Genomic DNA, 27,630 nt, shown 5'->3' with positions numbered 1-27,630 from the left:
CTGTGGACCTTTTTTCATTGTAGGTGCAATGGCATCAGGCGGATTTATGCGCGCTATCGCAGCAAGGTGCACGTTGAGGTGAACTTGCACGGAGTTAAACGCGCACCCTCCCCCTTTTTTTTTTTTTTTTTCTTTTTTTGGAAATAATCCCGAGGCCGTACATTGTTTGCTTCCGAACTGCGTCACCTCATGCGCGTGCGGCTGCAGGTAGGCGAGTCAGCTGTCCTTCCAGCACCGGGGAGGACCGCTCGTCCTCATCCGCATCCTCCGCGCAGCATGTCGAGCGACTAAACGGCATCAGCGGGCATGCATGCGGCGGACGATTCGAGCAAAGATCCGCCGCTTGGATCAACGTTTTTCTCGGCGCCCGATTTGGACTCGGACATTAACGCCAATGCATTCCGGGCCGTTTCTGAGAACGGGGCGGTTGACAACGTCAACATCCAGAACACAGCCCTGCGAGGGGCCAGCGACCCCAGCGCCTATCCCTCCTCGGACTACCGCGGCCTGGTCCGCCAGAGGTTCATCCGGCGGAGTTTGTGGGTGTCGGACTCCGAGGAGCAGACGCTTGACACGGCGGAGTCCCCGGTGCTCAACATCGACCTGCGCTCCATCGTCGGCCGGACTTTGCACGGCACTCGTCTGGGTCCACGGGAGAAGTCGAGGCCGGAGAGTCCGGTGGAGGCGAAGGACGATTCTCCCCGCGAGAAACGTGTCACGTGCCAAAGCGAGGTCAAGCAAGAGGTGGCGTCCTGTGACGTCACCGGCAAAGCCGGAAGCGATGAGAACGAAGAGGAGCCGGGGATGAAGGCCGTGTCCACCTCACCCGGGGGCCGCTTCCTCAAGTTCGACATCGAGTTGGGGAGGGGCTCCTTCAAGACGGTCTACAAAGGCCTCGACACGGATACTTGGGTCGAAGTGGCATGGTGCGAACTCCAGGTGGGTTGAATAAAGCCTTTGACGTCACAACTCCCATCATTTGGTCACAAATGACTTAGAAAGATGATTGAGGTAAGAATTACAATAAGCTTGAAAAAAAAAAAATCATCTGTAAGGACTTGGGTTTTGGAGGGTCACGGTTCGAATCCCGCTGCCGACATGAAAAATAGCAACTTGACATGTTGAGGAAATGCTGCACTGTTAAAAAAAAAAAAAAAAAGATTCTACATGAAACCCAAATGGCTCTTTGACTTGTACACATAGAGGAACTGTGTTCCCTTTTGGGTCTAAAAGGAACCCGAAAACGGTTCCCTATTTGTGTACAACCCAAAGAACCACTGTTGCTGTTATGCTTACTATTTAGCGGCCAAAATACTAAGAATGGGTGCTAAATAGTACCTTATGGGTAATAAATAGTACTCAAACCCAATTCCCCTATGCGTGCAAGCCAAATCAACCGCTCTTTGGCATTTAGCACCAAGAACCACCAAGAAAGGGTGTTAAATACGACCTTATGAGTGCTATATAGTACCCAAAAGCCAATTCCTTGATGTGTGCAAGCCAAAGAACCATTTGGGTACTATGTATAATAAAACCTTTATTATTATTATTATTATTTTTTTTAGTCTAGGGCCTCCTTGGAAAGTCAAATCTCCTAACCTATGTGGAAAACATATTCTGGTCAAGACGAGATGAAAGGGTGTTTCCTTTCAAACATAGCAAAAGACAGCAGTGTTGAAAATGAATTCTATTCCACTTTTCCTACCTGACGTCAGCGTCTTCACGTCGTCCGAAAAATTCATCAGTGGCCTGTTGGCACTTTTTTGAGTCCGCATCCTGACTTCTGTCAAGATGCCCTTAAGCAAGGCAAGAGACGGGTCGCCAGCCGATCGTAGGGTCGAGAAACAACCATTCATACTCACAATCACACCTATGGACAATTTTGAATCTGCAATGAGCCTTACGTGCATGTTTTTTGATATGGTCCAGAAGTAAAGTAGCTGCATCATAACTGTAAATATAACTTGGCATACCACTAATCTGTTTTTCTGTATGATATAATCTAATGATCAGTTTAAATGCCATCCGTGTGCTGTGCAGATTAGCCTGTAGACAAAGCAGGAGACCTCAGTTGCCCTTTCACAATTTCAAATGTTCCAGGGGAATACATTTCAGCACCTAAAAATAACTGTCTGACACAGTATGTACTTTTGTTAAGTTAAATGTGTGTCCTTTTTTAGATGGATGTTACCATGGTGTAGGTGCGCTGGGCCATGAAGTCAAGACTGAGTCAGCACCTTAGCTCCAATTTATGAGCTCGTCATTTACAATACATTCTCCTAATGCTAATAACATAGCGATTTAGGCTCACATTGACTGGCAATGTCAATTCTGATCTACTCTTGTAGAGGATTCACATGCAGTGTCTGCGATTAAATGGTATAATTAACTAAGACACTTACATTATGTAAAAAAATAAAAAATAAAAAATAGATTGACTAGGTTTCAAATGACACAGGTAAAACTGATATGTGAATGACAATTTTATCATAATAGATATATGTACAGTGGTTATAAAATGTTTACACATCCCTGTTCAAATTTCTTTTATGTATATATATATATATATATATATATATATATATATATATATATATATATATATATATATATATATATATATAAACCTAGATGAATAATTTCAAAACTTGTTCTACCATTAATTTGACCTATAACCTGTACAACTCAATTGAAATGTTTATTTTTCTTCCAAAATCTTTTCCAGAGGGGAAGTAAACATTTTCCTCGATGTATTTGGGACATTTTGTTATGGTCCAATAAAACCAAGGTTAAAATTTTTGACCATAATTACAAACGGTATGTTTAACGCATAAATAAATAAATAAAATACAATACAATTGTGAGGGAACGCCTACAAAAAGATCTGAAATTTATTTGGGGTTAATCAGAGACACTTAAAATGATGACAGGTGTGAGCTGACACCCACGTAACATGAGTTTGAATGTGATTGTTTGCTTCTGAGCACAGCCGCATCCCAGTTATAAGAGGGTGTGCACACTTGTGCAAACACTTTTTATCAACTGTTTATGGTCACGTTGCCTAATTTTCGGTTTTTGGTTACATTAATAGTCAGAAAACTGTAAATGATTTACCACGATCTCTTTTATTTGTATAACACACACACCAGACATTTGAACAGGGGTGTCTAGACTTTTTATAGCCACTGTATGTTTTGCCTCAGTTGCTTCAAGTATCGAGAAATGAACAATTGAAGTTAGTGTCTCTCTGACCATGTCAATCAAAACCGATTATCTTTGCAAAAGTCAGATTGTTTTTAATACAGCTTTTGCATTAGAGCTCGTTAGATTACCCTCATGTAGCTCATGCTATATGACGGGTATTTCTTGTAAACCTTCAATCAATCTTTCTAGATGTCAACAACAAATCCTTGTTGTTTTTCTTATTCTTGTCAAATATGATTTTTCTGTATTTAGTATTGGAGTAATGCATTCAATTTTTTAAAATTTCTTTATTTCTTTATTTATTTTTTTGCAGGGATTCTCCTGAAGAATGCTTAAATCTTAAGAATAAAGTATTACTAACTCCACTACAAAAGAGGAGGGGGTAGCACTGTATATTTTGGGGCTGTGCAACCAACCGTAAGATGCACTCTTATGCGTCAAGTATGGCCGTGCAGTGTGTGCGTGTATTTACAGTATGTGTTGTCTGAGCAGCTTCTTAGGGGAGATCGAGTCCCCTGAGACCAGGCCTTGCGCTTTCGAGCTCCCTTCCCTACGGACCTCTCTTACTGCAAGGTGCGCTGGTGGAGATGTTGTATAAGTCACAGCATGAGACAGCAGAAAAAGGTGCCGAACCAGTAGCGGTATGGAGGCGCACATGAATCAGGTCTTTCAAGGGGCTGGCTGCTGAAAGTCCAAGACACATATGGTGAGGGAGACGAATGAAAGAAATTGGGCAACCATTTCGTGAGATACCAACACCTTCTTGAGATCTCTGTCTCACTCTTGATTGGTCAGGCTGCACTGCAGGCTAAACATCAGTTTAGGTGTCCCCTGAGGGTTGCGACACAGTTGTGCCTGGAGAGTAAATTCTGCTGATGCAGCCCTCTGCAGCAATGGGGGATGGGGGATGGCTTCAGGAGACAACAATTTGTGGAACATATACTGTACATATGCATTCATTGCGGTACGAAAATATTAATGGATAAACATGAATATCAGTTGCTACTGGATTTTTCTCTTGTATTAACACCGCTTGAATTCAGTAGGAAGGCACAAGTCTTATTGTAGCAATACTTCAATGATCACTGGAAGCACGTTGACCGAGTGGTTAGTGCATTTGCCTTGCAGTTCTGAGGTTCCTGGTTTGAATGTCGGCTCTGGCCTTCTGTCACTACGCAATTCCGTTTTTTCCATTTTGTTTCAGGTATCATTCCAGACAGATGTGAGGCCATCAATGTTTGACAGCTTAGGTGTTGCAGTTTTTATGAGCACATTGTTCCCTTGCCAAAGGCTTGCCAACTGATATTTGAGTAGTGTTGCAGAATTGCTGCCTGGCAAGAAGTTTTTTGCCCGCAACTTCAGCTCGGCGCCAGTTTCATAAGTGTCGTCAAAAGTGTCGGAGGTCGTGTTACTGGATGCATCGCAGAGAAAAATTGTCTCAACCAAACCACCCGCTGTTGAAGAATTTCTGCTGAGCTAGATTGTCCCCTAAATTAGACAGTTTTGCCAGTTTGCCCGATCAGAGAGGTGAAATAAAAATTAGTTGCTGAGATAAACTTTTGCGGGAGCTCAGCGTCCTTCTGGTTATTGTGGAGGAGGGATTCACACATTTCCACACAAGCATCATCATCTTTCACTTGAAGCTTTTGAATAAGCTGAAGTTAGTACGGGTAAAGCTTTATCAGTCTCCGGTGCAACACTGCAGATAGATTTTCCATAGCTTGGCGCAAATGGCTGCTGTAGTTGGGTGTTTTCATTAGTGGCGGTAGTGGCCTTCCACTATGTGGTTTGCCAAAACTTGCCTCGGATAGCGTTAATTGTACTACGCGTTGGAGCAGTGTGACAGCCATAAAGCTTCTCAAGCTGGTGCTGCACTGCAGTCAGGTGCAGAAAAAAATACAATCAAATCTCCAATAACTATTGGTGAGCCATGGGCAAGATAATGATATGCTTACAAAAACTGCAACGCCTACTGTAAGCTGTCAAATTCTGACGGCCTCATGTCTGGCCAAATGATACCTGAAACAAAATAGAATAAATGTAGTGGAGTGATTTTTGGGACGCCCTGTATTTTATGTGACCTCCCCTTACGCAACACTCACATATCCCTCGCATTTATAATTGTAATTGTATAGCGTGTAGTGATGCGTACATGTACCTCAAAACCATTCATAGGACTATGCATGACTAAGTTACGATGCTAATGCCTTTAATTTCTTTCTGTTTTACTATATCGAAATGATGGTTCCTAAACAAGGAAGTTTGTGGTAGCCAAAAACCTTTGCTCATTGTTCATTTCATTTAAAGTGGAATATTTTCCAGCAATATGGATATAACTGCACCCAGATACGTTTTAATACACAATGAGAAAACCCTGCAGTGTGACGCGTTCTGCCCAGTAATGCTGCAAAAATGCTTTCTTGCAGCAAAATTGAATAGTTTACCATACTATAGGTTTGGTATGGGTAGGTTTCCGATATATGTTTTCATAATTCCAAAAAAAAACATGCCCACGTATTACTAGTGTCACATAATTTGTATGAAATCTTGCTTAATCCTCCTGGAAAGCGGATCATTATGAGCAAGCCTTTAAATTGTACCAAGAGTGGTGCAGAGCAGACGTAATTGGAGATGCACAAGGCTGCACACCGCTCGGGTCACGATGGCTGACTGAAATCCGACTCCTCAGCATCGGCCGATAATCATTGCACAGAAAGTACAGCGTAACATTATGTGTGTTTTCAAAGCACCCTCACAATTTAGCTGAGCTGTGCGCAATTCAGAAAGCAAAGACATCACGCCGTGTTTACAGTATGTGCTGACTCGAGCCACGAGGAAATGAATGGTCCCCATCAGCTCGTTTACTATTTATACAACAATGCAAGGAAGGCAGGCCCCAACGTAAACACTTTAATCCTATTTAGTGATGTTTAGAAAGGGAAAATCATGAAACTTGCATCCTTCCAGGACCGACATGTATCTGAAAATAAGGGTCTGCTGTGTATACTCGTGTTTTTATTCAACACACAAAAAGAAATGGGCTGAAAAGGACCCCCATGGTTTCCTTTACGTCACAGTTCACCGTCAACATGAGCCACAGGCAATTGACAATTTCCTTCCAAAGTTAGTCAAGCAGGTTCTAAGAGCATTTTGAGAGGTTATTTTATCTTTTGTTTTGACCTATTTAGCCTAATATTAAGGATGTCCTCTGATACCACACCGATGGGTTCCAGGAATACTGATAGGACAATTAGCTGAATTGAAGCATATTTGAAAAGTAATTGTATTTATGAATGTTCCAAAGGAGCGGAAACTGTCCAAAGTGGAGAGACAGAGGTTTAAAGAGGAGGCAGAGATGTTGAAGGCACTTCAGCATCCCAACATTGTGAGATTTTATGACTTCTGGGAGTCGCCATTGAAAGGAAAGAAATGCATAGTTCTGGTGACAGAACTCATGACCTCAGGGACACTGAAAACGTGAGTGACAATTGTCCACAGTCAGATATGTCCATTGTCTTTACTTTTTACTATGATTGAATAAAATTTCTCTTTCAGGTATTTGAAGCGCTTCAAGGTGATGAAGCCCAAAGTTCTTCGGAGCTGGTGCCGACAGATCCTGAAGGGCCTCCACTTCCTCCACACCAGGACGCCACCGATCATCCACAGAGACCTCAAGTGCGACAACATCTTCATCACGGGCCCTACGGGCTCCGTCAAGATAGGCGACCTGGGCTTGGCAACTCTAAAGAGAGCTTCCTTCGCTAAAAGTGTCATTGGTCAGCCACAAGCTCAACACTTTATTGAATTATGATTCGTTTCTTTAACTTCCGAAGTGAATTATCAGCCGTCTATTGCTCCGCCTGAGACTATTCACGAAACAATTTGTTTTAATGGTCCAGGTACACCAGAGTTCATGGCCCCTGAGATGTACGAGGAGCACTATGATGAGTCCGTGGATGTCTACGCCTTCGGCATGTGCATGCTGGAGATGGCCACATCAGAATATCCTTACTCAGAGTGTCAAAACGCAGCACAAATCTACCGCAAAGTCACCAGCGTGAGTTTCCACTCAGCTTTCTTAAATGACCAATCATTGCAATATTTCTTTTAGTCTGTCAAGTGAAAATAAGTGTCTGCTGTTCACAATTAATAAATAAATTAAAAACAAATCGCCAAGTATACTGTCTAAAATGAGCCTTCTCAGCTTTTAGCGCTCTTACACAAAACCTTTTTGTGTTCTCTCCGTGACGTGCGTGCACTCACAGCACATAACGAGGCGCTCTAAAGTAGCCAAGCCAGCAGACTATCTGAAGGGAAGATGTATTTTCGGAGAACCACTGATGCGAACGATGGCGCGCATGTTTTTATAAAGTGGGGGAAGGGGCGACTCATGCTGAGCGTTAAACTAATGCTGGAGTTTCATGCTATAGCTCCCCTACTGGTTCTCATTCTTTACACGTTTCCAGCAAATCTCTTCAAACATGTACAATGTATTTAGAAACAAATCTCTGAATTCACTTCACAGGGTCTTTAAGCATCAAATCTCAGAAGGAAGAGATCTAGTTTGAGATATATTTATTTGTTATTAGTTAAACAGTCAAAATACAAGTACTGTGGAACATGAAAGCTTTATTAACTGTAGAGGTAAAGTTAAGGATCAAATGAAAAGATTATTGTCATTCAAGTGTGATTGAAGATTCTAAATTGCCCGTAGGTGTGAATGTGAGTGCGAATGGTTGTTTGTTTATGTGTGCCCTGTGATTGGCTGGCGACCAGTTCAGGGTGTTCCCCGCCTCTCGCCCAAAGATAGCTGGGATAGGCTTCAGCACGCCCGCGACCCTCGTGAGGATAAGCGGTTCGGAAAATGAATGAATGAATGAATGCCATTCGAGTGGAAAAAAGTTAGCTACAGTCATAATGCACAAACAATAAAACAGTTTGAAATTCTAATGATGAATGACAGTTATAACAGCAAGGTGAGTCATGTCAACTCACCAATCTCACTTTTTGACATTTTCAATTGTCTTAGTTAACTGTAAAAAAAAAAAAACGAAAAAAAAACTTAACCACAGTTAATAGAAAACCAGAAACGCTGTAAAGGTCAGACTATAATATATTAATAATTAATAATTAATAATATATCAATATTCTTATTCATATTTCATCAATTTTTCAATTAGCTCCATGTTGTAGTGTTAACTTTAAATTCTTTTTCTTTTTCTTTTTAATCTGCACACATTGAAGTATTGCGGATCACTATTCAGAGCTGCTCAGCTCAAGCCCCCATCATGCTAAACAGGCAATATATATTTGTTGCTGATATTTTGTAGAGGTTCTGTTTGTTTATTTCTTACAGTATTTGTTTACTCTTGTATTTGCATATATTCTGCCCTCCCCGAACGTGCAGTGTTTAGTTAGGCAGATAGCTAACAGGTCTCCAAAGGAGACAACATGTGCTTGCTTCAAGATATTAAGTACTTCTCAACACAGCATCACTTCCATTACAATTAAACTAATACAGTAAGTCTGCTAACACATACAATGGGAAATGCCATCAACGGGCTAACGGAAATTAACATCATTATTACAGTAATTTTAAACCATCATCAAACAACTGCTACTTAGCATGGACACAGCGCTAACACGTACATACAGAACATCGAACTGTACTAACAGGAATATTCTCTCTTCCGGGAAAACAATTAGAACTGCTGAAGTTTAGCTGTAGCTTTAGTTTAGTTTGCTGACTGTCTCCGTATGTCACACTACTGCCACCTCCAGATTTTAGGCGTGTACACCAAAGTGGGCAGCACAGTATGTGTAATATGTCCGTCTTATTAACCAGTGCAAGATTATTCTAATTCTAGAATGTAAAACCTCAAAAGTAACGGTAACTAAAAGGACATTGAAAAATGATTAAAACACACTTTTGAGTTGTAGTTTTTGTTCATGTTACTGCATTGTAACTCGTGACATGCTATTGCTACCTTCATTTACTTTTTTTCTCCCTCACCAGGGGGTAAAGCCTGCCAGCTACAGCAAAGTAAGCGACCCAGAAATTAAGGAGATCATTGGAGAGTGTATCTGTCACAGATGGGAGGAAAGGTAAGTGTGCAACAAAGCTCATGCATGCAGGTCGAGGTTGACCTATAACCTTAACTCTGTTGTCGTGTTGCTGCTCCTGTGTTATGACGTCAACACCAGTATTTGGCTGTGACACAGTTCGTGTTTGTGTGCTGTGCGTCATTCACCTAGGTTGCTGTTGTTTGTTCATTTCCTGCAGGTACGCCATCAAGGACCTCTTGAATCACGCCTTCTTTGCAGAGGATACCGGTGTTAGGGTGGAACTCAACGAAGAAGATGACGGGGAAAAATCCTCCATCGCATTGAAACTGTGGGTCGAGGATCCAAAAAAGCTAAAGGGGAAGTACAAGGATACTGGTGCAATTGAGTTCACGTTTAATTTGGAGAACGAGGACCCAGAGGTTGTCGCGCAAGAAATGGTAAACAACATTTGAATTGGTTAATTACCCTGTCTTTACTATATCCCTTTAGCTTTGGGGTACATTCCTAATCATAACATTTATGTTGGTCTGTATTTTCCCTATCCCAAGTCAGTTCCTATACATAAACTCAATGGACACACTGAGAACACCGAGAGCCATGTGTCCCATTATGGTGAAGTGCAGTTCTGCACTACAAAACACAACAACGACAAAAACCATACTGTTTACGTGAATCGTTCTTAGAAATATGACAACTTTATTATCTTTTTTAAAGACAGATTTTCCGATAACGCTCTTCTTGCATGTTTTAAATAATGAATTCAGTGATTGGTGAATGTACAGTATACAGGATGCGTTTGAATAATGCGACTCATTAAATGGAGACATTTAATCCCCGGTGTCTAATTAAACAATGTGAAAGACAAGTAGCTATGTGTGTGCTCTATGCCTGTCGTTGTCCTATTGTTGTTTGCTCTGGTGGAGAACTGCTGTGCATCATACTTGGTGGTGTACTGTATATACGATTGTCTCATGCAGCAATAATGTTTTTATTTTGGAAAGGCAGAATTTTGAATATATTTCATAAGATTGTGTACTTAATATGGCTATTTGACAAGATTTTCTTGATTGCTTATGGGGAAAATGAATGACCAATTAATCAATTGTTAAAAATAGTATTTTTAATGGGATGAGAAACTCTCGGAATGTTCTGAACATCTGTTTTGATGCTTTGTGTTGTATGAGCAGAATAATGCTGCCTCGGGGTCTGTGGGGATTTAGCACAACTTTCCACAGCCCGACATCATGTTATTCTTCTTTTAGGGCACAAACTAGTTGAGAATGACTCAACAGTGCCTTTGCTGGTCGCAGCCGAGTAGAACACATCATTCTCGATTACTTCAAGATGCAATTGTGATCACCGATCAGTTACACACATTAGACTTTGTAACAATCAATTATTATGCCCATTCAATGTACTGTACCTTTTGCATATTAAAAGTCTGCTTCGTAAATGTATTGACTTTGAGTGTCTCCTGTGTGTTTCATAGGTGGAGTCTGGCTTTTTTCTGGACTGCGATGTGAAGGTTGTTGGGAAGTCGATCCGAGACCGCGTGGCTCTGATCAAATGGAGAAGGGAACGCACTGTCTCATCGGGAAACGGCGAGGCATCTGTGAAGAAGATGCAGCAAAACCTCCTGCAGGTGCCCGGACCACAGGGAACCACATTGGCTACCACCGAGTATGACGACCAGGAGGTGGAGCAGCAGACCTTGATTTGCACAGTCCCGGTCACCACGTCTACCACATGTGAGAATGTGCAAATGAAACACACCTGAACGTTACATCATGATATAACCCATCAAGACTTATACTGAGGCTGTAACTGAATCTTAAAAACCAAAAACAAAACACAACTCCCACTAGTCATCAAGAACACTTTATCACTTGATGAAATTATTTTAAAATGAAATACAACTCCAGTGTCTCCTCCTTTCTGTGTCCTGGTCCGCTTTTTATCGTTCTTGTCATAATTACATAGTTCTACATACTCCCTTACAGCAGACAGTGGCGTGAGCTCCACCATGCAATTGGATGATCTCGGCAAACAGCAAAATGGTTCCTACCGGTCCCTGCCAGAGACCGTCTGCACGACTCAGTCGATCTACAGTCCGCCTGCACATCTGGAGCCTCCAATGCAGCAAGGGCCCTACCAGCAAGCCACGGCACAGGCCTCGCAGGACCAATATATACAAGAATCCACACAGTTACATCAGGGAGCCTACCAGCAAACCACAGGTCAGCTACATACTGGGACCTACCAACAACCTGCTGCACAATTGCACCTGGGGCCAGATGAGGCTCAAACAGTAAGCATATGTAAAATCTCCCCCCCCCCCCCCCCCCCCTCCTTTTTTTTTTCTTAAAGACAACTGTTTTGGTTCGTTGTAATAACAGATTTTTATGTCCTTTCTGGGAATGATGTCTGATCAGCGTCACCACAGTGATCCCTTTGTAAGCTACGACATCACGTCTGGGGGCGCTGTGTGTCCCAGACGTGGAAGTGCCTCCCAGGTTGAGATGTTGCAGTGTAGGACTCACTCAAGAGTGTGTTTGTCCTGCTCATATACCAGAAACAACTTATTTTCCAACTGTTCCCAAAGCTGGTCTTTATCATCTTCCCTCCTGTCTCATCATCAATTTTGTCGTCATGACTCAGCGAGTCATTACACTTCACGTCTCCTTCCCCTGATGCAGCCCCCCCCCTCAAAGCAACGACTTAGCGTCCCATGCAGGCCACAGCTTCACCGTCACCGCATGTCTCTAATCCGGGTGGACAGCACCAAGAGAAGGGGTTCTTTGGGATACGTGAATGTTCACTCTTTGCCTACATCTGCCCAGTTTACTTCAATCTCTAAACCTGCATCATCCGCATCCTGCCCCCTCAGCCTACCTTCTATTTTGACGTGGTCAAAATGTCACTCCCCACCATTGATTTTGCCTTACTCACCTTCAAATGCTGAGCTGAGCAGGAATCTGTTTGAGGGTGGAGAGCTCAGTCTTCTTAACCACTGTCTCCATCACATCCTCGGCCGCAGAACAAGTTCCCCTACACTTACAGAGAGTGGCGCTAACCGTCACGGTGCCCCTTTGTTTGAGCATGTAGACAAGAGCCAGAGCCTTAAAGTCCCACTGTTCTTTATTAACCCCGTTTCAGAGAAAAGGCTCCTCTTACCAACATGTGACAGCAAATGCGAAGGAGATACAATGGTAGGTGAGAGAAGAAAGCTGTAGAGCAAACACTCCTATTGCGGCAGCCTGCTGCATTTTTTATGATCCCGCAAGCTGCTGCTTTCTGTAAGCGTCTCTATAGAAATGTACAACAATCATCCTTTGCTGCTGCTTGTCCAAAATGAAGCTTTCATTTTAGATAGGCTGAGAGAGAGCACAGTAGGGTGCGTGTGGCGATTCACAAAATAATATGCAGGCCCAGTGAGTCATGCCATCGCGCTTTCCCTTTTCCAGCTTCCCTCTTGGATCCCTGTCCAAAACAGATATACTAGTTCTTGCCTGCTTGAACACACACAGCATTTTGACCTTGAGCTTGAGTTGGCACTAGCTGTACAAACACTTTTTGTGCTACGAGTCATTGTGTAGTTACTGTGGGCTGTCATATTGGTTTTTGACAGACAGTTTCTGCTCCATCGACGCCAGCCCCTCCTGCGCACCAGAGTAGACAGACAGCACAGAGCTTCTCAGCTGCAACGCCCATTGTACAGATGCAGCTTACTGCTCAACCGCGCCAGGACCAGGTACTTGTACATGCACCACTAAAACGGGTAACATTGTTGATATAAATACAGAGGAAGGCATACCAGGAGTCCATCAGTTCTGTTGGGTTTGTTTTTACCAGCTAATGTAAGCCCAAGCAGCTATCGCCCATTTAAATTACAATAGGACAATGCTACAGAAGTCTAGCGACTGGGGCTCGGACTTCCACTCTAAATCCAGATTCATTATTCGTGTTGAGAGTAACGAATGACTTCTGAATCAGAATCGAATCGTTACTCCTTGTACAATTCCAAAATGAAGAAATGTCATAGTCCAATTAATGAAAAATCCAATTTGATTATTTGAAAACTGTCAATTGAACTGGAAAGAGAGTATACGGGCGTCATCTGGCTTCTCCGTCTGGAAATGTGTTTCTTTTTAGTTTAAGTTGGCTTACTTCGACCAGGATCCATCGCCGTACCGTGGCTAATTGAAGAACCTGGGTTGGTTTTGCGCCCGCGTTGGTGCTGTAAATCCTCATTGGCTGCCTCCTTTCTAGCTAGCTTGCTAACTTGCTCTCATCATCATTGAAATTCAATGATCGCTTTTTCAGGCCCACTCAAATCTTAATTCAAGTTACCGTCGATTCGTGCACAGCTCTACTTTATTGTGCCAGATGTTTTTTAATTTCAAAATGACCTGGACAAACATGGAACTTTCGTTCCAAAGCCATACTGACCCATAATTGTGTTAATTGTGAGTTAATCCTTAATTGCCGTATGACTTCTGAAGTTTTGTGAGACTTTAGTGGGTAAGTCATGTCGGTCATGTTGGTTTTATTCCCTCAGAAATAAGGTCATTATTTTTATTGATCTTTCGTACTGGTTGAGCCCGGGATTGGTGTGCGGCTGCAACTGTTCTATGGGTCTGAGGACTCCTGGGTTTTGGGGTGATAGGGGATGCATGAAGTACAACTCAGTCTACAGCAGGTCTTTGTTTTTCTTGGCTGGCTCCACATATGGTGTATCGCACCCTTTCTTGATGAGATTCAAAGTAGCTTCAACTCGTAATAAAATAAGTGTGCTGCTTTTTTTTTTTTTTTTTTTAGGTCAGCACACTATTGCATGTTTTATTTCTCTTTAATGCACATTTAAATTTTATTATTATTATTATTATTATTTTTTTTACCAGTCAATACATAAACATGCAGACAAATGTTAAAAATAATTCATGAAAACCAAAGTAAATGATGATCTCTGCCCTTCACCACACTCTTCTTTTATCAAAATCCCAGTTTGATTGTGATTTTATTTTGTATTCCTACATAGACCCATTTTAATATCTTTCCTTAGCAATTATCTACTGACCAGACTGCAGCTCTCCAGAGTCCTCCTGACATATCTACCAGTTTTCCTCAGTCTGCCACCAGTGCTCCCCCTCCTCTACTGCCCCTGCACATCAGCACACAGGTGTGTAACGGGAAGTCGGTATCGACCGTTGAGTATGGTGTATGTTTGACACATGACACCTGTGTCAATATAGTTTGTATTAAACAGGTGACTTTGTTCATTGTTTATCATTTTCCCTTTTTCTTTCCCAGTTTCCCTCACCATATTGCATTCAAGCAGGGGGCGTCAAGCCCCCTCCTTTCCCCCCGGCTCCCTTAGCTAGCTCTTTCTACTCACCTTCACCCCACCCCACCACCATTCCCCTGAATCCTCATTCAGCCTTTGGCACCCTTCAGTCCGCACCTCAGCAGGTGCCCAGTGTAGCACTCACTGGCACACTCCTTGCCATGACCATGTCCTCTGCAATGCCCCAGCAACAGAGTGGCCCAGCTCCATCCTATCCAAACATTGGTAGCTTCCATTACACCCCTTCCTTAGCTCTCTCCCAGGTAAAACCCACCCCATATCCCGTCCCCCACACTGAGCAAGAACGGGCTGAACAGGTGAATATTTGACTTGAAGTTCTAACTGTGATTGAGTTGGGTGATTGGAAAATGAGGTGGACAATTGGTACTTACCCCTACCCTATGTGCAATGCATGAGCAGGCCATGCATTTGAGCAGTTAGAAGCAATTTGCTTTATCTATTAATCAATTCCCAAAATGTGTTATTTTTCTAGGTGCAGACGAACGCTCCACTGGGAAATTTAGAAGATGTTCAACTTTTGGCCCCAGTTCAACCTGTCCTACCTGCTAATCACACTCCTCTCTGGGGATGTGGAACAGATATAGAAACTGCTGCAGCTGGCACAGACGTAAACGTAGCCTCTACATTTCACACCTCAGCACCACTGGCGGCTACAGCGGATCTCGACATCCAAACCCCAGCACAAACTACAGCTTTAATCCAGCCAAAAAGCCACGCGGCAGACCAAATGCCGGCTCAGTCTGCTAGCGCAGTCTCATTTCAGACTCCACCTGCATTTCAATCTACAGCTTTAGCCCAAGTTGAAGAGGCGATTTCTCTATCCGGTTTACCGAAAGCCTCATCTGCAAGCTTAGATGATTCCTCAGCATCAGGACAAACCCAGATCTCTCTACCAGGGTTTGTCCCTGTACCAAGGTCTATTCCACTACCAGCTCAGCATGCTGCTCCTGCTTCCACTTGTGTCCCAGCTCCAGTTCTGCAGCCTGCTGGCATCCAGACAGGAGTCTCCATGACATCTGAATGTGGAAGCCAGTCTACAGTTTGTCCGAAAAAAGAAACCTTACAGCAAGATCCCTGCACAGAGGTATGGAGGACACTGGACTATTGATTATTAAGAGTAAAGTGTGCAATATAGTAGATTTTGAGTGCTACTTTGTGAATATTTTTCTTATTGACAATAACACCGCTAAATCAACAACAAATAATAATAAAACAAATGTGCCATCCTTTTAAAAAAATTTAACCAGCTTGAAATTTCCAAATACACACAATTTTCTATATTTTCTATTTTCAGGAAGTGTTTCAGGAAAAACCAGTAGCATTGCCCAACTATGCGTATGACAGGTATGTATTTTCTTTTATCACTCATTTGATTCTGTGCATTACTTGTTAATGTCGTTATTGGTGTGCCTCAAAATCATTATTTGTCCTTTTCTCTTAGTCCCTATTCTGATGTTGCATCTGGTAAGGAAGCAAGTGATGGGTATGACAGCTTGGCCAGTGGAGGGAAGCTGGAAGGAAAACATAGGAAACATCATCGGAAGTCGACGCGGACACGCTCTCGGCAAGAAAAGATGAGCAAACCCAAACTGAACATGCTCAATGTGAGTAACAGGATTTGTATTGTTTACAAGGTGACACTTTCCTAAAAACGTATTCTCGTTTGCAAAGTGTGGCCTCTGCCCATACAGGTTTGCAACACGGGCGACAAGATGGTTGAATGTCAGCTGGAGACTCACAATCACAAAATGGTGACGTTTAAATTTGATCTGGATGGTGATGCTCCAGAGGAAATTGCCACTTACATGGTTTGTTCAGGATTTGACCTGATGTTCATGTGCTTTCTCATCTACTGTACTGGTTTAGTTGAAAACATGTGGCATTGTTTGACTTCAGGTGGAGAATGGATTTATCCTTCTCTTAGAAAAAGAGATCTTCATCGACCAGTTAAAGGAGATTGTGGATAAAGCTGAAGACATGTTGAATGACGACGCGGAGTGTGAGAGGGTCTCGACTTTGAGTTGTAGTCCGCAACAAGGCCAGACCTCTGATGGACAAGTTGGAGAGGTAAGAGAAGTGTAGCAACATATTTCCCCCAAATAAATCAATGTGCTTACAATACACTATTCGGTATGGACACAAGTATGAGTTTCTTTCTGAATTTATCAAGACATTTTGGATAATGTTGAGCTTCCAACTTAGGGGAAATAATATGGGGAAGGATCTTTTCTGTTTCAGCATGACTGTGTGCAAAAAGCAAGGTCCATAAAGGTATGGTGAGATGTGTGGGAAGAACCTGGGAACCCTGAAGACCTTTGAGATGAACTACATCAGAGATTGTGAGCCAGGTTCTTTCTTGGCGACAGTGTCTGTCACTTCTGACCTCAGCAAAATTTCTGACCTCAGACAACTCCAACAGCTTGTATAAAGGCTAGCAGTGGAAACTGTTGTAGCTCCAAAGTGGGCACCAACTCCATATTTTCCTCCATTCAGCTTCTTGCCATACTTTTGTCCATATAACGATTCAACATTCAGCAGTCATAAAACTGAAGCAGTTCAAGGGAAATTTGCATCTATCACAAGTGTCTTTTCTTGCTTTAGAGTCAACAGTCTGGAGCATCCCAGCCTGTCTACCAACAGAATGGTAAAGCATTTTATCCTTCACGCATCTTCATAATTGTCTTGTCCATTTTGTGAGTGCACGGGTATTGCAGTTCTTCACACAGGAAAGCGATGGTTCATAATCTGTCCCGTTGAGGAGAGCCCCTTTTCCAGTCAGGAGCCCACGTCTGAGGGTACAACGTCCCAGTCTCCTAGCAGTTCAGCCAACACGCAGCTGCCTGGCAGGCCTTCTACATCGCGAGGTAACTCTTTTTCATTCGCTGTACAAAATTGGATTACATTGCAATTTATGGCAGCTGAATGAAAATGCACCATACATCTTTTCTAGGAAAATATTGAATATAAACGTGCTATTGTTATCATACCTGTGTGGTTGTTTTTTGTAGCTGAAGAGGGCTCATCCTCTACAATGTCTGGTGGGAGTGGAGGCTTCATGCATGACGTGTATGGATTCTGCAGTCCCCCGGTTATGCCCAACACAGACCCTCTCCTCTTGGCCAGTCTGTCTCCTCCGGTGTCTGCCCCCCCAGCTCTTGAGTCGATACCATCATTAGAGTCAATCAGCAGCGTGCATCAAGCCCAACCAGCCAGAGCTCAAACTTTGCCACCATCATCTCCACAAACCTCTTTTCAAATGGAAGAACCACAAGGATCCCCTGTGGGCACCACCTCCCCCATCCATTCCACTTTACATATGGGAGACATCACCTGTCCTGTGTCCGTGGCGGAGGAAATACCCTGTTGTTCTCTGGTCATGCCCCTGTCCCAGGATGTGAGCAGCTCACCAGGTGGATCCCCTCTCACTCCTCTTCCACCCCAGGAGCCCGGTTCAGCCAAAGAGTCACTGTCTCTCTCATACGCCGCCGCCGCACGCAGTGAACGCCCGCAGCAGCCTGTGGTGCTCCACCAGCCTTTCTCCAGTGTGGGTGGGGCCAAAGTGTCCTCACTGCCACAGAGTCCGGCGCCATCTCAGCAGGGCGGAGGACCAGGCGAGTCAGACGGTGAAGGACGACTGGGCCGCGGAGGCTTTGTGGACAGCACCATAAAAACTCTAGATGAGAAACTTAGGAACTTGCTCTACCAGGAATACGCTCCCATGTATCCATCCGGAAGCACTGCAGAGACACCGGGTTCTGGTACAGAGTACTTCCAATCTCCTCCTGGTCCAGACAGTGCCACAGGAGGGTCAGGAAACAGTACACCAGGGCCAATGGAGGAGACTCGGTACAGAGCAGGAGAACAACTGGTAGGTTTGTTAAACATTGCCTCCATATATTTAGGTTCTATATTAATGTTTGCGCTATAAAAAACATGGTGGGGCACCAAACATTTAATGTGTCTGATGTGCTTGTTTTATTCCAATTTCTCTTACAACTGCAATTTTACGACTCTTTACAGCTAACAAAATTATCTTTAATTAATTATAAAACTACTATTCTGGCTATTCAACACAATTGCTCAAATTCCTAGACCACACATTTGCTCAGCCACTTGTTGCTGGGCAGAGTTCTTACGGCTCAATCGTAATCGATGGCCCCATAGGCCAGTACAAATTTGTCGTCATATGTAAATGACAAATTAATGAAAGTATGAAACAGTTATTGGCAAGAAGGAAAAATGGTGCCCCTGAATGCATCCATATCGGAAACTGTTTGACATTATTTGGATTCATAGCTTAATGTACTCACACAATTTAAGTTGTTTAAGATCTGATTATTCTTATTCTTATTCTTTTTAGCTACATTGCATTTTTATCACTCAAGATTTTTTTGGTGGTAGCCATAAGTCAATGAACACTCATGACTGTTACCCGTTTTGTCCGTCATCTCCTTTAGCCTCAAATTCCTGAGAGAATGGATAGTTTAAGCACTCTGAGTGACTCAGCTGTGTGTGGTATGTACTGTACTGTCTTGAATCAGGGCAACATGAATTTTCAAAACATTGTGCTTCACTGTTCAATGTTTCCTTTAACTTTAAATGATCTGCAGCGTCCCATTCCAAAAGGCACGTTTCCCACTCTGTCTCCTGCTCTGGGACAAGAGGCCGGTTTAAGGTGTGTTTGCGGGGAACAAAAATAAGTGTCTGTTGGGTACTAAAACGTCTACTCAGTGTCCTTTGCTTTTGCCAGATAAGCTCAGTTCCTCCAGAAGTGGCCAACAAGCGTGATGTGAAGCAGAGGAGCTGGAGCAGCATTGCCTCACCAGCACAACCCGCAGGTTACAATGTTCCTACTGAGACCATGACCCCCTCCACCACGATCGGTCGCTTCTCCGTGGTGAGCACCGAGGATGACATCACGCAAAGGACCCGTTGCAGTCGCTACTCTGCACCGCCCGACTTCTGTCTGGACACGCCTCCCTCTGTGGCTAACCAGAGCTCCTTGCCTCATATCCTCACCTCAGCATCTGTACCTGTTGACATCACAGTCCATGCTCGATTCCTCTCTTCTGACTCGGGGGCCGAGAGCAGCCCCGCCAAACTGGCCCCTGCCACCCCGAGTCGACAAACTCGCTCCGAGCGCCGAGGAAGTGACCTGATGAAGAGGGCAGTGGCCTTCCTCAGACGTTCAGGGCGCAGCAGCAGTGTGCAGAGCTCGGATTCTCCAAGCAGGCACGGAGGCGTACACGGATCGGCCTACGCCAGCAGCGATAATGACTCGGAGATGGAGGACTCCGATATGAAGAGAGAACTACAGACACTCCGGGAGAAGTGAGCAGTACACATTTTTTTTCTTGTGTGAACCATTAGAGTTAAGCATTCAGAGTTTTAGGATTAGGGTTGATGAGGATATCCGGAAGAGCTAAACAGTGGACTAGTGATTAGCACGTCTTTCTCACAGTTCTGAGGTTGCGGTTTGCATGTTCTCCCCATGCTTGTGTGGGGTTTCTCTGGGCGTTCCGGTTCCTCCCACATCCCAAGATCATGCATGTTAGGTTCATTGAAGACATGACTTGAATTCCCCGTAGGTGTAAATGTGAATGGTTGTTTGTCTCTATGTGTCCTGCTGTTAACTGGTGCCCAGTCCCATGTGAACTCTGCCTCTCTCCCCCAGCTAGCTGGGGTAGGCTTCAGCTCACCCGTAACTCTAATGAGGACAAGCACTACAACAAAATGGATGGATAGTTTTATTAGTGATGACTGACCATAACTTTCTTGCTCCAATTCCTTTAGACATTTGAGGGAGATCTCTGAGCTACAGGCCCATCAGCGGGGAGAAGTGGAGCTGCTATATCTCAGACTTGGCAAAGTTCCTCCCTCTGGCATGACGTACTCGCATGTTACGGCGCCTAAAGTTCGCAGAAAAAGGTCTGGGAAGCACAGGCTGAAACCGGGCAAGCTCCTTAGTCCTCTGGTGCAGCAATTTCGACATGTCACGCATAAAACCGGTGACTCTAGCAGACCCAGTGAGTATTATAATATCCATGTATCATTACTCCGCCATCCCCAGAACTCCCTGCTTTAAACTGATCACACCCATAATCGAGAACCTGCACTGGCTCCCGGTTGAACAGAAAGTCGAATACAAGTTCCTTCACCTCACGGTTAAGCCCCTCCATAACCTGGCACTCCCTTACCTCTCTGCCCTCATCTGTCCCTAAGCACCCTATGCTCTTCTCTTTTAATGCTCCTCCCTTGGGATGCACCGCTAACACAGAGGTGCTGATAATGTATGTCTGCATAGTACTCGGTGCTCATATAAATGCTGCAATGCTATGCGGCGATACTTTAAACGTGCCATATGTTACCAAACCACCTTTTTTCTAGTATTTGGGATGTGATATTGGCTTTATGGTGCCTCACTAAATATGAATTAAAATTGTCCACGTATTCCTTACTTACAGAAGCTTTTGCGCTGAGAGGTCTGAAATCGACAAAGCAGATACAAAACTTGGTCAAAGAGAAGTACCGGTAGCTGTCAGAGGGGACAGTTCTGGACACTCGTATGACAAAACCAAGGTGTTTTTTTAAAATGAATTTGATACTTTTATGCTAAGTCCATTAGAGAGTCACTCTATGGAGGTCTAAATAACCAAAACATGGGACCTTTAAGTACACGGATGACAACAGTTTTTGGCAACTGCAAATTATGCTCCGCAAAATGAAATCCCCCCCCCCCCCCGTCCGATTTCAGTTCCGGCCGAAGCGGGCGAGCTCGCGTCACGAAGCCACGGTGAGCAGGCGACGTGTGGCAACTTTTAGTAAAGAGAAGTAAGCGATGGTGCGATAAGATGTCATTACATTACTATTATCATTATCATGTCATAGTTTGATTTCAGAGCTATTCTTAAGAAGCAGTCTTGTATTGTTTTACACACTTTATTTAACACACAGAGGTAACATGGCATCCATATTTCCGCTTGTGTATCCACCAAACTCTACGTTCTTCTTCGTCTCGTCTCTCGTGTTCAAACTGAGACACCATTCAACATTTAAGTGAAATGTGTCACGACTATTAGAAAAAACAACAACATACAGTTTGATGTTAAAATGCCAGTAATGACATTGTTACTCTAAAAAGAGATAAGAAAAGCTTATGTTTTGAATTATTTTTTTGGAACAATATTTAGTTAAAGTAAAACACAATGGCATAATCAATTACTGGGATTGTATATTGGCGAGTACTTAACTATAAATACTTGAACTTGTACTCTGTCTGTGTTAGCCTAGCATCCCACCCCCTCACGTAACCTCGAGCCCATTTATCCTCTTTGGGCTGTCACGCTTTTAGCTTTGCAGCCTCTCATCTACAGAACTCACTTCCACAATTTCTCAGGGATACCGACTCTCACCATCATTTGAAATCCCATCTAAAAACTCCAAATTATTGTTACTTTTATTAGTGTGCTGTAACGTGACCATGCGTGCCCTGAGCCTACAAATGAAAATAATAGTAATAATGATTATTAATGTCGCGCAAGAAGGGTACCACCTTGATGCATGTGTTATTGTCAGCTATTCCAGGAACAGGTGAGACAACTGTGAGTTTAAACGGATCTCCAGCCAAGGCGTCGGTCGCCACTCGTGGCAGGGAGCCATCCTGTCCCAGCCACATTCCGAGCTCCGCCTCGGAACCGGTGCAGACTCAGCAGCCTTGCTCCCTCAAGGGCTCCTTGTCCTCTGATAACATTTATGCTGGACTATATGCTGGAGATGGCACAAGCACACAAGTTCCCCCAGGACTTGGTGAGCGCCAGCAAAGCAATGCAATACTGTATTGTACCTCGGACCAGCATATTAACTGACTCTTTTTAACGCATGTTCTTCTTACTCTGGTGTCTTCTCCCCTCTTTGGTTGCACTCCTACCTACAGGCTGGGCTAATTACCCTCAACCCACCGAGAGAGTGACTTATAAATCCAGTAGCAAGCCCAGAGCTAGATTTCTCAGTGGGCCTGTGCCTTTATCTATCTGTTTGTATCTCTTCTCTTGCTGCTCTGCTTCCCTTATTTTGCGTATCTCTACTGTTACGCTCATCAGTGACTTTGTTTGTTCTGAAACGCATCTTGTTTTCTTTTCACTTGTTTATTTTATTTGACATTTTGCTTCTATTTCTACATTTTGTCCTGTTTATTCAAACGGCTGCAGAGACAAATTGGTAATTAGACATTAAGAAGTAGAGAAAAGATTCAGAATTGGCTGGTACTCTTATGTTAAAATAATTCAACTTATAAGTGCAATGAAGTGAAATAAAAACGAGAGGACACCTGTAATGTACAGTATGTCCTAGGTTTGGATAAACACAATATGAATTGTATGCATGCATGAACTCTCAGTGCACACTCCCAGATCTGTAGCGGTTTAATCACTCACTCGCCACAACACGGTACACATGCTCATCTGACGTGCTCCATTACATGAATTGTTTGAAAAATTGAGCTGCTGTTTGTAATGTTTTGATAGCATTTAGCTGTGCGAGATGGGCAACATAATAATTAAAAAAAAAAAAAAACAGTTCTCAATATGATGCAATGCAGTTCTACACCCCTGTAAACTGCAACTACAACATTGTATTGTAAGACTATGAGCTGCAAAAAAATGTTTGCGAGTGTTTTGTTCATAGTTTGTATAATATCAAGCTTATATAATAAGCGTTGTTCTGTATTCATAAATCTCTTTCTTCCTCTCTGCTCTGCATGCTGCACTTTGCTGTTGCACCTTTTTTCAGGAGGCTGACCATTTTGCTTCTAATTCAAGTTTAGTTTGTCCCTCTACTTTTTGGCTCGGCAGCTTTGTTAATGCCTCTCGTTGTCACAAACACTAATCTCCTCTAAAATAAGTCTGAAGCAAGTTTTGTAAAATCTTTTTTTTTTTTTTGTCTCACAGGGTCAACATTGAAGCGGTTGTGTCTTGGCAAAGAGCGAGGCAACAGTATGTAGTTAATTTATGTATGTAAACGACTTTGCAATCATGTTGCGTACGTCGGTGTTTCCCAACCTTTAGTGGGCCAAGGCACCCATATTATATCAGAAAAATCTCCCCAAATGTAAGAACACTGATATAATGATGATCTTGTCTCAATTTCCTCATAAATTTACTTACTCAGAAATTTGAGCCTGTTTAATTGAACACAGAGCTGATATATATATATGTTTGCCTTTATTGTACCTCCTGCTATCAAATGAAAGAACAGTACATTTGTTGAGCTTGTCACAATACATCGCTAGCATAGATAACGGAACAAAGCCGCATCAAGCCGGTCGGGAATCACTGGCGTATATCCCCGTATTCCTCACCGTGACTGCATAATGCTATGTGCGTGTTTTTCATTCATGCCAGGGCACGGTGCTGGGCTAGGGGCTGTTAATCCATGTCAGCAGCAGCCGCCCACCGGTGCCACACCACCTCCTCATCAGTCAGTGACGGCACTGGCGCAAGCTCAAGCCAACAACAGCAACAACAAGACAAGAGTCTTCGCCGGTTCATCCATTAACGCCACTGAACTCAACCTGCCTGAAGATCTGCAAAGACTGATGGATGACTGGACGCAGGAGGTTCTTATTGTCGCTCACAGGCCGCGTACCAACTCCCTGCGCATCGGCGGGCAGCAGCTTTTGGATCAGATGCTTCCCCCAAGTCAGGTTGCAAGTACCTCAGAGGTGAGTTTGCGGTATATCACATATACAGTGTGGATCGCAGGCAGTGAGAACAACGCATACGTGACACAAGACGCTGTCTCGAACCGTATTGCAGTTGCTCTAAGGCAGTGCTTCTCAAATAATGGGGCAGGGGGGCGCGGCGCCATTGCAGGGGGGTGCGTGTGACCCTGGAAAACGTGCTCTTTTATGTTGGCCGTACTAGATTTAAGTGTTATTGCACATCCACTACAGTGGGTGGCAGTGGCGCTCGCTGTCGCTACGGTGTAGGGCTATTTTGCACCGAGCAAACGATATGACGTGAAACAAACCTTCAAGAGACATGGACACATTTGTAACAGGGATGAAAAGACAGGCGGCAAGAGACGGAGCTAATGGGCCAAAGGCTAAGACGAGGAAAGATGACGAAGCGTATGTAGCACTCGGCTTCACTGTGACCACTGTAGAAGACGAGGAAAGACCTGTGTCTAAAAATGCTCACAGCGGACAGCATGTAGCCAAATTGAGTTGCGCAGGGCCTGGGGGGCGCGCAAAATGTTTTCTTCTTCCTGGGGGGCGTAACAGAAAATAATTGAGAAGCACTGTGTGTCTAAGGACACAAAATCGCAACTCAGTTATGGCAGAGAATCATATTTGGTAACTTATTGGGAATGTGTCCTGTGATTGAGTGGCCACAAGTGTGATGGAGTCTACCTTTCCACTCAGGTTCCATTGAAATTGTCTACGTCTGGAAGGTTGAAGTGAGTACCCTATAAAAGCCAATGTATGTAATCCATTATCCAACCCTCAAGGTGTCATCGTGGATGACCCTGGGTGTCGAAAGTGGCCACCTTCCCCCGTCATGGCCTGACGGCGCCGGCATGGCGACGATCAACAACCGGTCCTCCACGGGACCCGGCACCCTTTGTCAGCTCCTCTCGCCTGTCCCGTTCCCGGCCTCGTCCTCTCCTCTCTGTCTTAGCCGATCACCTTGGGTGCCCCTTGCCCTTCCTCCTGGAATCTTTGCCTTTCCTGGTACTCCCTCAAGCCAGGATGCTTCCATCCCAAGTGCATCGTATGAATCGCCGGACCCCAAAGCAAGAACTCTTTAATCGGAGTAGCAATGTGTCTTCCAAGTCTTTTACCAAAAAGAAATGTCATTGTAGTTCTAGTCCATGACGTGCATATACTGTATATAGTTTATTTAACCAGCACGTATGTTACCATTGTCTCATCCTCTGGTCTCTCTTTTGCATACCTCATGTTCATATCATGCCGCATTATCAATGAGTGCGGTGCAATGGTAGATTTTGATTGTCGGTCTCAAAATGCCGATTTACATCGTTGCTTGTATGTACATTGCATTGCTTATGAACTATTGTTACATTCAGTGCTGAGATTTACAGAGTTGTGTTGCTCAATTCACCAGACAGTCAAGGTGTAATATAGGAACTCTTGTTGTTCTGTACATAGATTGTGTGTTTGTACAGTTAACAGCAGATGATCCTTAGGTTGTTGCTGCAGCTGCTGTGTGTGTCTCAGTGCAACCGCTTAGCAGTCAGCATCATCAGCCGCCACTGTGAAGACTTTCTGGACCAGAGGAGCACCGACCCGCTCTATCAGTCTATGGTTAAGTTTTTTTGAAAGGCTTCCAGCACAAGCGCTTGGAATATTATACGAGAGATTGGAATGAACTTTACCTGCGAGTGTGCCTTGTATTGTAATTTCTGAATATGCGTATTTAGGTTGAAGCAGCCATGAGTTAGTCCCGATGTATCCTTAGATTTTGTGATTAGAATCGTCAAAATAGACCGGCAAAAATGGTAACTCAATTGCTATAATCTCATCATACTGCAGGTCATAAACAAACTATCACGGATTGTAACAAAAAAAAAAAAAAGTATTATGTAGCTATGCACTATACAATGTGCTTCAATCTGTCCTGTATTTTCCCCCTTGCTTGTTGACTTCTTTCAGTCATTTGTGAAAACACTGAACATTCACAATGTGGTGGAAAAATTCAGCTTTCAGGTGGAAAATGCCAAGAGACTAGCACAGGATTCACTGCGGCATGGACGGCTCGAAACGTGAGCCGGACCCTAAATGCGCGTTACCTCTTCTAATCTCTAGCTTTACGTATTGTTGCCTTTAGGGAGTTTTTAAAAATGACTGTGACGTTGGTTGGTTGTTGGCTGATTGTTGATGAAGTGGTGATGATGGTATAAGGTACACCAAGAATGTGAAATACTGAAAAGCCTGTTTAATGTCATTTGTACAATGCATTATTGTTTTTGTTTGTTGAAGTATATTAGAAACTGTGACATCATTCCAAGCCTTCTCACAAATGTTGTGCCATCCCTTTCAGCCTTTTAAATTGCTTCACCTTCAAACACATTCACTTTCAACACTGCTCCATCTTGCCTGACTTCTATACGTACAGTATCAGAAAAATGAGTAGACTGTCAAATCGACTGACTATTGATTCTGGCCATGACCGTATACTGTAGTGATTCGTTAATATATATATGTGTCAGATACTGACCAAATGACCATTAAAGTTTAAGTTGAATTAATGTTCGTTACGACATCAAGTTTATTTTTTCCAAATTTTGAAAGCTCTTTCCAGACTCACTACATGACAAATGCTTAGAGGAAGGCTTCTATAAAGATTGTTTAGGGCGGTAAACTGTCCAACACTATTTGTAAATAATATATTTTATTGAAATACAGATTTCATTTCATGACATGCTCTATTTCATTTCTCTTTCTCTGTCAAATACTTTTGTGCTTCATCGAGTAAGTCCCAACACTTGTCTTCATTCATGCTTGCAATGTATGAACGCATTGGCCTGCTGTGTCCCCATACTGGTGACAAACACACTGAACACGATGAAATGAAATAAAAACGGTACTGTATATTTACTGTACAGTGGTTAACAAAGTTATTAGACCATTGAAACTATTGATCTTAGAGATCATCCAGCATCATTTTTTAAAGGTTTTATTGTTATTATTATTATTATTATTTATGAAGATGATCTAATTCAGCTTTTTGTACCCAAATTTGAGCCAATTCACTGTGCTTCTCTGAGAAGTCAGAAATCTATTCGGCATAACATTTAACCATCAACTTAGGACATGAAAAAAATACTTTTCTCCAGTTTTTGCTTGAACCCAAACTTGTCTATTTGATCTTGAACAACACATTTCAGGCCTCTGGATGAGAAATCAATTTACGGAGTCATATCTAAGTATATAACAAATAATACATTGGTTTTCTTTGCATGTCGAGGCCACAATT

The 27,630-nt window shown here is 43.3% G+C and overlaps 1 protein-coding gene across 8 annotated transcripts; it reads left to right on the top strand.

The window, feature by feature from the left end:
- The first annotated feature begins 120 nt into the window (after nucleotides 1-120).
- wnk2 (WNK lysine deficient protein kinase 2) lies at nucleotides 121-27,256 on the top strand. Of its 8 annotated transcripts, none has more exons than XM_061784680.1 (28): nucleotides 122-939; nucleotides 6,509-6,681; nucleotides 6,760-6,980; nucleotides 7,104-7,261; nucleotides 9,221-9,309; nucleotides 9,488-9,707; nucleotides 10,760-11,018; nucleotides 11,271-11,578; nucleotides 12,899-13,021; nucleotides 14,333-14,449; nucleotides 14,581-14,931; nucleotides 15,108-15,719; nucleotides 15,930-15,979; nucleotides 16,077-16,239; nucleotides 16,327-16,443; nucleotides 16,532-16,702; nucleotides 17,237-17,279; nucleotides 17,350-17,499; nucleotides 17,644-18,503; nucleotides 19,093-19,150; nucleotides 19,246-19,310; nucleotides 19,386-19,966; nucleotides 20,429-20,661; nucleotides 22,211-22,441; nucleotides 22,569-22,667; nucleotides 23,581-23,625; nucleotides 24,034-24,353; nucleotides 25,056-25,284. In XM_061784680.1, exons 1-28 carry the CDS (start codon nucleotides 307-309, stop codon nucleotides 25,092-25,094), a joined length of 6,489 nt encoding a protein of 2,162 aa, XP_061640664.1. In that variant the 5' UTR covers nucleotides 122-306; the 3' UTR covers nucleotides 25,095-25,284. The 8 variants fall into 8 exon arrangements, 7 of the variants coding, with proteins under 7 accessions (XP_061640664.1, XP_061640660.1, XP_061640662.1 ...); XM_061784676.1 differs by having other exon boundaries at nucleotides 123-939; nucleotides 22,220-22,441; nucleotides 25,142-27,256; XM_061784678.1 differs by having other exon boundaries at nucleotides 124-939; nucleotides 22,569-22,643; nucleotides 25,142-27,256.
- Nucleotides 27,257-27,630: the final 374 nt, after the last annotated feature.

The sequence above is a fragment of the Phyllopteryx taeniolatus genome, chromosome 9, assembly GCF_024500385.1.
Source record: "Phyllopteryx taeniolatus isolate TA_2022b chromosome 9, UOR_Ptae_1.2, whole genome shotgun sequence".
NCBI lineage: Eukaryota > Metazoa > Chordata > Actinopteri > Syngnathiformes > Syngnathidae > Phyllopteryx > Phyllopteryx taeniolatus.
The sequence above is the reverse complement of the archived record's forward strand: the minus strand, read 5'-3'. Positions and strand labels throughout refer to the sequence as shown.